Source organism: Pyxicephalus adspersus, chromosome 2 (genome assembly GCF_032062135.1).
Source record: "Pyxicephalus adspersus chromosome 2, UCB_Pads_2.0, whole genome shotgun sequence".
Taxonomy (NCBI): Eukaryota; Metazoa; Chordata; class Amphibia; order Anura; family Pyxicephalidae; genus Pyxicephalus; species Pyxicephalus adspersus.
Genome location: NC_092859.1, coordinates 3,876,366 through 3,885,193, shown reverse-complemented (window position 1 = coordinate 3,885,193; position 8,828 = coordinate 3,876,366). Strand labels below are relative to the sequence as shown.

Below are 8,828 nucleotides of genomic sequence, written 5' to 3'. Positions count from 1 at the left end.
TCTCTTTTTATGAGCACGATTCATATTGATGGACCTGAGGCTTCGGATGGTTCTCACATAACAGAAAGTTGTAATGATTAAAGGTAAGAAAAAGAAAATAAGATAGATAAGATAAATAAATATCTTATCTTATCTTATAGATAAATAAGATAAGATAAAAGCAAGGTAAAATAATAAAAATAGAATCTGCGTAAAACTTCCCAGTACTGAAGATCGTAACAAGTTGTTATATTGAGTTCATAAATATAAATGGTTTGTTTACCCAAAAGTAGAGGCACCGCGCTGACCAACGAGACAACCCAGATGGCACCACACACCAGCCAGGCTCGGTTTATTGTGCGCCAGGACAGAGATCGCACTGGATAGACTACGGCCAGGAACCGGTCCACACTGATACTTGTCATGAGCAGGATGGAGCAGTACATGTTACAGTAAAATGTTGCAATAGCAAAGCGACACATTCCTTCTCCAGTTATCCAGTTATTTTTCGAGAATCGATATACAATGTAAAAAGGTAGGAAGCTAATGAAGAGGACATCTGCAGTGGCCAGGTTCAACATGTACACCACTGATGGGTTCTTGACCTTCATCTTCACCAGAAATATGATGATCGCCATGATATTCAGTGGAAGTGCCAAAAGGAACACAACTGTATAGATTGTTGGGACAAGCCGGGTCACGCTCCAGTGTCCAATTGAAATGCTAAATAAATTAGACCAACTGTTTGACTCTGCAAAACAAAACCATAAAACCAGTGTAAACACATTAACATTGTACATTTATCATACTAATTAACTATAAGGAAGTGTGGAGTTGCACTTTAATCAGCTTCAGCCCAACCAAACTGTAATAGACAAGCCTACCTTTCATTCAGCGTGGTCCTCCCTTACAATGTAAGCATACTAAATATGGGGTAGAGTGGATGGCCAAGCATGTGTCATCTCTTCATTTTGTTCTGCCTACACAGAACAACCAACGTCTAGTAAGGCGTAACCAGGCTTCATCCATTGGATTACATACCCAGTCCAAGCGTAATTTAATGACCCCTCTCCAGCTGTCTACAAATATCCCATCTTTTTAAGCAGCCTCATGTTCCTGAGACATCCAGTTGTCTTCTCTTGTCATTTTGGTAAATTTGGTTTCTCTGATGACTTTCCTAATGTTACGCTCAGAGGAACAGAGCCGCTAGGTGCACTATGTATTGCCCATTGGTGGCGTAAGCCCTAAGATATGAAGGCAGAGAGTATCAAGACAATTATTTCCAGAGCTTCTAAAGGTGTGGGTGTTGCACTGTAGACTGATACCAGGTTGCATTCCTTTGGCACACCAGTGCGGGTAGACCAGTGCAACGTACCAAATCAATAGAGTAGTCGATTGAGGCAGGCAGCAACAGGCAAGGTCATAAAGACGGGTCAGGTACTAGAAGGTGACAAGCCAGAACACGAGGGATAGCAAAAGACACATGTAGACAGGAGAAATGCGTGACACATGGGTCACTGAAGTCACCGGGGAACTCAGGAGACACAGGAATAGACTGGAGGCATGGGTAACACAGGGGACCATGATGGCACAGGGGAGAACGGGAAACAAAGGAAGAGACTGGAGGCATGGGTGACACGGCGATCCACAAAGACACAGGGTAATTCAGGAGACACAGGAAAAGACTGAAGGTACGAGTGACATGGGTTTCACCAAAGGCAAATGAGAATGCAGGACACACAGAAAGAGAACTGCAGGCACAGGTGACAAGAGGGACCACGAAGGCACAGGGGAGCTCAGGTGACAGGGGAAGACACTTGAGGCACTGGTGACACGGGGGTCTACAAAAGCACAAGGGAACTCATGAGATACAGGGAGAGACTGGACGCATGGGTAAAATGGGGGTCACTGAAGGCACAGGGGAAACCAGCAGATACAGAATGATACTAGGAACACTAAAACACTAAAACAAACTAAAACAAAGTCAGGAGCTGCAGAAGGCAAGGGGATCAGCAGACTGGACAACAAACAGTTAGAACAGGTGAACTGGAAAACACTCAATTACGCAACATCTGAGCAGGAAAGAGTTCAGCACAGCTAGGGGCTTGGCAGTAGGCTAGAAACACGTTGCTCGAACACTGAGCCAGTTAAATAGCCAGGGACTATCAAGAGGCTATCTCCTAATTGGCTGGCGGGAGGGATGGCGCAGATTAAACCTGGAAGAGCAGGCATGCCTATGGTAAAAACTTCTTGTATAAACAGGAGAGAGGAACTGGTTCTTTAGTGAGGAGGAGTTTAAAAACGCAGGTCCAAAAAACAACCAACAAATATTCTACCAACCCAAAACACTGCAAGCAACTATATACACAACAGATACATGTAGCATTTTAGTTTACTTATTTGTGCTTTGACATCTGAGACCATGAGAAACCACTAGCATTTCTTTCTGTTTACTTCAGTGGTGGATTCTGAAGGAATTTTACACAAATGAAAAGTCAAAATGAGTTAATAGAATCATTTAGAAGCTAATGTCAGACACTGGGGAAAAGTTTGTACAATTCCTATAGGAAGGGATTTCCACCCGAGGGTATTACACTCTACCATAATTCCATTCATGTATATATAAATAGCATAGATTTCTTACCATAGATAATAATCGCAGATTCATTATCTGAAAAAGGTTTTGAAGTAAAATGTTAGAAAATGGGAACATGCAATTAAGTTGCTATTTGAGGTTCTCAGGGATCCCCTGTTATAAATATCCACAGATCACAATACAATAATATGGCAATAATGGGAAGAATGCTTCTTACATTCCTGGCCAGTGAGAATATCACCCTTACAGGCAGCCAAAGAGATCATTGATGTCAGTTAAACTGACCTGAGAGGCAAAATGTTCCCATTGCTCATAGAACCCCTAGCAATCTCTGGAGGAATCCTGGTTGGGAAAATCTGTTTTAAAACAATAAGCAGTAAACCAGGGCCATAGTTTTGGTTCACAGCTACCTATGGTTTGAGACAAAATTTGTGTTCCAGATTTACCTGGGCACATTTAAAACAAAATGCACTGCATGGACTTTGAACTTTGGTCAGCAAGCGTAAAAGGGCCAATATGGGCAATTGTGGGTAAGGCAAATAACTCACACTTAGCCATTACATCAGTGCATTGGAAGCTGCTGTAGGGAAAGCATAGAAAATGAAAAATGGACAGTGAGAGATCAGCTCCAAACATTACAAAAAAAAAAAAAAAAAATCAAACCCCAACCCCCTATGGATGCTATGGATATTTATACACCAGACACAATTTGACATTCCATTGACATAGGACATTGATTGATTAGACCTGATGTACTACTCTAGGACAGATCTGAGATGGGCAAACCCCATTACACAGTGGTTGGACTACCTTGTCCAAATACCTGGCCAACTCTGGGCATGACCACAATAGGTGCACTCAGTCCATCTAAACATCTTATGAAAGGACATTTTGACTGAGTTCAGTTGGAATGGTCAATAAAATCCAAGCCAGAATTCAGATTTTTTTCACTAGGAATGTTTTCTTTAGCCAAGCCTAAAAATCTGGGACAATATTAGGACAGTCATGAATCCATGGTTCAAAATGAACAACAATGGTTTCTGTAGACAATTTTAGGAATCTGTTGAAGGGTATGGGGGTAGTAGCCCCAGGGTAGTTGTTGTTGATGGAGGCAAATTACTGCTTGGCATCAGAAACAGGTGGCTGAAACATTGCAACAATCCAGGATTTGAGTGTGAGTGACCCTTGAAAATCCATTTTCCCATCTTTTCTCACTAACACTTCCACAATTTCGAGGCAAAGGATGAAAGTCCTCGTCCTATCCCCCCCCAATCCTGCTTGATTTCAAACTAATCAACTTAGCTAATGCGAGGTTACTTACCAAGGTTTAGGGTTAAGCAGGGCATTATGGGTGAGAGACAAAATTTGTATTTAGAAATTCATCTTTAATTTGGGGAGATTGACTGAAGATAAATGTGGAAATCTAACAAATCCACTATGAATTCATGTTTGGACAACTTAGAATCCCATTCCTGATTATATTCATTCAGTAAACGGTAATTAAATCGTATTATAGTCTGCTTACCATAGAAATCTGAAACTGATCCATAGTCTGCAGAAGGTCAGGTCAAATATTGCATAAATGAAAAGAAAAAACTATTTTCATTTAAATGGAAACTACAATTGTGTTAATTTTGTGGTGCAGTCTTTTATCTGTCTTCTTTCTATCCAGGTATGTATCCTTTAACTATATCTTTTTCATAATTAATAATTAGGCAAATTAGGCAATGAATTAGGAAAAAGTCCTGATACTGATAATACCATTGCCTTCTTTTACCCTAATCCTGTCTATATTAACACTACTGCTGCAATGTTATTCATTCAGAAATACATTTATGTAATATAAATATTTTATATAATACATTCCTTACCATGGAAAGTTGAATTCTGTGCATACTCTGAAAAGTAGAAGTCATGGTCAAATCTTATATGTTAAACAATACAGTTCAGTTTTCAGTGGAAGATACATAATTTGTCATATATGAATATATACAAAGCTGTATTTGCACAGTAATAATGGGCACACATTCCCACAGATGCACCAAAATCTTGCTGAAAGTCTTCCTAGAACAGTGAAGGTTTTATAGGTTAATGAAGGACAACTTCTTATTAATGGCTATGGGTTTCGGATGGGATATCCAAGAAGCTAAAAACCATACGGTCATAGAGTGTACGACTATGTAACTGTCTGGCTGGATACATTGAGTGAATAAAATACATGTTTCAGTGACAATGAAAACATCCAATCGCTGTCAGTATATTGGTCACCGGTTTAGGAATGGTAGTTACTATGACTTTGCTCTGGAGGAAACGGCTTCCTACCCTCTGCTGTCATTTTACATTAGGCCAATATGTTCATCTCCCATTTATTTAAGTAGATGTGAGAACTTTGTACTGCTGTCCTAGCTAGTATTGCAGGAAATATGCTACTCAATGGGTGCCGATATTGTCATCCTAGAGTGACTTACCTCTTTCAGAGATGTCCCCTTCTAGTTGGAAATACTGAACCGAGACATCCCTCAGCATAATGGTCACATTGGGAGTGACCCTGAATATCACCTCTTTGCAGATAAATGAATGCCCAAGTGGGGTCACCAAGGCTTTGAGATACAATGTAGAACTTGTGAAGATCACATCTGTAAAACAAACAAACATAGTGAGTTTCAATTTAAACATTATAAGTGTAGGAAAACAGATACTATATGGGCAGGGGGCTGTATACAATGAAACAGGGCTGGGCATGGCCTAGAGTACTACATAGGAAAGTACAGTTAGAGATCCAAACCAACAATTAAAAAACTTTAGGTAGGCAGCACAAAGAAAACAGACATCAGCCTGACATAAACCTATCTAGATTAATGGTAGACAGAAGGCTGAGCTTGGCTGGGGACTTTGTCCTCATTGACTGGATGGGGGGGGGGGGTGCAGGAGGAGCTGCAAGGTGTTCAGAACAGGTAAGTAATTGTCTGCAATGGGAGTTTGCTGAGCTCTGCATAAGGGTCTTTACTGAAGTTTGTGATGGGGGTCTGTATTGAGGTCTGAAATAGGGGTCTGCTACTGGGGTCTGCCTGGGTATCTGAACTGAGGTCTGGTATAGGAGTTTGTTACTAAAGCCTGCAAAAATAGTTTGTTACTGAGCTCTGAAACATGAATCTATCACTGAAAAATCTGTCACATCAGTTTGCACTGGGACCCTCACTACTGTTACTCTAAAAAATTATAATCAAATGTAGGAAGACAGATAATATATGGACAGGGTTGTATTCAAGTAAACGAGGTTGAAACCATTACAACAGGAACCAAAACTGATTATAGCCAGGACTTGTAAAATTAAAGAAAGGAACAATACTGGGACTAATACTCAAAAAATAAAAATACTGGGCACAGATACAACCTGTATAAGAACACTGTGTACTAAGTGAGTATTGGGTTTTTCCAATAGTAATATCCCTCTGCAAAATTCATGGATCTGTCCCTGCCCAAAGGGGAGCTTTGTGTGTTTCTAACCTTCATATGATCATACTGCCAACCCCTCTAAATGGGCACAGAAAGTGTGAGAATTGGGAACTGCAGAGATGGTGGGCACACCTATTAATAGACAAATTGAATCAATGAAAGATTGTTCTTATCATGCTGAGATTTTACTTTGGACCAATACATGTAAACACAGTACTAGCATATGTTAACTATTTTGCCAGTTTTGGTAGTTTGGTAAATTACCTTTTGAATATATGTAAAGAATAAAGCGATTTAGGTAAAACAGACTGTCATTCTTGCTCTGCAAAAAGAAAAAAACTATTTAATACAATTTTATTCCAGGATGCAAAATCTTAAACCTCATAATAATTGCTGGAGGTCAGGTAGCCCCCTGTTATTAGAAATGGCTTCATATGATACCTACCTGGCATCACCTTACCTTCTGGACAGCCTCTGATTTCTGAGACATATTTATCTTTTCATGTCCCATCTATTCAATACACTCCCACCCCAGGTCCATACCTTTATGAATGCTAGGCTAAGAAATCCCATTGGAAAGTCTAATTTCAGATATGCTTTATCTTGACGACAATACCCAAAGAACTTTGTGATTGGAGGTGATGGGAGTGTGATCTAAAAAACAAAAGAACACAAGGACCAGGGTAAAACAAACCAGGCTGAGAGTATAAAAATTCCTTTATAAGTACTGCATAGCATTTGTAGAGTAAGGATTCATTGAAAACCCCATAGCAGAAGTAGATTAGAGGGTTGTTAATCTCTTTTTTCAAATAACCATGTTTGTTGCATCTTCCCGTTAAACTCCGCTCCTCCACTGACGCATTTTACTTCTATTAGGGGTTTTGTGATGGAGATAAATTCGTTTTTTCACACCCTAATAGATTTTATTTACACTCATTAAAAAGTATGCTAATAACTGCAATGACCCTAACATAGTGGTTCATGTGACTTTAGGTAGGACGTGGTCCCTGTGACCTCCGAACCTACACGATCAGACCTACCATCTGGGCCTCTTTGCTATATTCCTCTCTCAGCAAAGCTTTGAAGACAGGTGTTGTACTTACATTTTCCCAGCCAAAAAATACTTGCTGCCAAATAGATCATATCCTAGTTCTCCTTGCCTCCTCCCCAAGGCTCTTGTGATTGAGATTTTTCCCAACTCATGGTCAAACCATGATTCTGTCCTTCTTACTTTGTCCTCTCTATACAAAAGACCAATGATTCACAGATGATCTCCTGGTTACTCCCTTTTGAGGGACTCAGAAGTAGTTTTGAAACTCCAACATGCTTTACAAGATTTGAACGCTACATTATTCAATAAAATATCAAATGAAGAGGAAGAGATTACTTGCATTCAATAAACTTGGCTATACATACTTCATAGGTACGGTATAAAACATTAATTTATTGAAAACTTCTTTAATAAGTTTTAAAATCATCAAATTGATCTTTACATTTCCATAATTGGTCTAGTTTATATTAATAGGCATTGAGTATTCAACGCGTTTCATGAAGCAAAGTCCACTTCATCAGGAACTTAATAGCAAAGGTCTTACTTTAATGGCTTCCTGGTTTGAGCATCTAGACCAACGGGACGATCTTTTCTTAGAATGCCATAACATGCAGACCAATGCCACAGCACAGATTGAAAGGAGCACTATATGTCTACCAAACAGTGGCCTTACTTGTTTAAAGAGGTTTGAGTCCTGTGTCTCCTGCCTCACCATTCTAATCCACCTGTATCATGTGCAGCGCATTAGCCTGAACTCTTATAGGAAACATTTGAATTATGGCTTTTGTGAACTCAACCCGTATCTGACAAATGAGGGAAAACAGCTCTCATGGACTCCAAAATCAAATTTGACTTTTACCAAATCTAGACAAACATACATTTTGTAGCATCTCGGTGAAGTTCAGTGTTACCATGAAGTTCGCCTTTATTCTTAGACAGATCCCTAATGTTCCATTCACTATGTACTCTGTGGGAAAGGGTTCAGTAGAAGGTCCTTGTGTGGTATGATCTATGTGTGGGACAGAGGTGAGATCCATCATGTCGGGTTTGGTAGGTTTTGTTGGACAATGGTCACACAGTGGAGCCATTATATTCTGCATTGTACCCGGTCTTGGTGTGGTAAAATAGGTGTCACCGAGGTGCTCTGAAAAAAATAGATAATATGAAGACAGATGAGTCACATCTCAGTCACAGCTATGGCTAAAATGATTTTTGGTGCACGATAGATCTCTATTCATTGATCATATACAGTAACTTGTTATCATTTTTGAAATGCCAGTTGTTAGCTATGTATATAACTTGACTAACTGACCAAACTTGAACAATTATTTTAGAAAAGCTATAACAGATCTGTGATTGTTAGGTACTCACCCACCACCATATGGTCACCATTCACTACAAAGAAAAAGGTGACCACGTGTAGAAGGCAGAGAAGTAAAAGTAGACGAGCTTCCATCTCTTCTAAGGATAAATACAGAGCAATGAAAGAAACATCAACTGAAGAACTGATGATGGAAGTTCGTTCTCAGTGGAAGTGCATGAGCTCTAATCAGAGCTGGGCAAGATGTATTCAGTGGATAAAATCTAAAATCATTGTTCGTTAATGATAAAGCACATTTTTCAGAAAGTTGGAATTGCTCCCATTGCCACATAGTCAGATGATAAATAAACTGGTGCCAAGCTTGCAGAATAACTTTAAATTCTTCTAAAAGGTTGAAGGCTTTCTTGGGTCTATCTGATGTATCC

The 8,828-nt window shown here is 39.6% G+C and overlaps 2 protein-coding genes across 2 annotated transcripts; both read right to left on the bottom strand.

Annotated features, from left to right (window-relative positions):
- On the bottom strand, positions 1 to 2,494 carry LOC140322708 (proteinase-activated receptor 1-like). The gene has a single exon (XM_072399279.1). The coding sequence runs from the start codon at positions 777 to 779 to the stop codon at positions 135 to 137; it is 645 nt and encodes a 214-aa protein (XP_072255380.1). The 5' UTR covers positions 780 to 2,494; the 3' UTR covers positions 1 to 134.
- A 61-nt stretch (positions 2,495 to 2,555) lies between these two features.
- Positions 2,556 to 8,574, bottom strand: LOC140322707 (uncharacterized). Its single transcript, XM_072399278.1, has 7 exons — positions 8,454 to 8,574; positions 7,961 to 8,226; positions 6,575 to 6,685; positions 6,296 to 6,353; positions 5,044 to 5,211; positions 4,447 to 4,473; positions 2,556 to 4,127 (listed from the first exon to the last, which is right to left on the bottom strand). Exons 1-7 carry the CDS (start codon positions 8,536 to 8,538, stop codon positions 3,961 to 3,963), a joined length of 882 nt encoding a protein of 293 aa, XP_072255379.1. The 5' UTR covers positions 8,539 to 8,574; the 3' UTR covers positions 2,556 to 3,960.
- Positions 8,575 to 8,828: the final 254 nt, after the last annotated feature.

Bases quoted from the DNA above. Each gene is read 5' to 3' on its own strand.
- LOC140322707 (XM_072399278.1), bottom strand. From the start codon at position 8,538: ATGGAAGCTCGTCTACTTTTACTTCTCTGCCTTCTACACGTGGTCACC. The intron at 6,686-7,960 runs GTATGTTTGTCT...TTTGTTTTTTAG, and splicing joins TCACCGAGATGCTACAAAAT to ATCACACTCCCATCACCTCC. The intron at 4,474-5,043 runs GTAAGTCACTCT...TCTACTTTTCAG, and splicing joins AGGGGACATCTCTGAAAGAG to AGTATGCACAGAATTCAACT.
- LOC140322708 (XM_072399279.1), bottom strand. From the start codon at position 779: ATGTACAATGTTAATGTGTTTACACTGGTTTTATGGTTTTGTTTTGCA.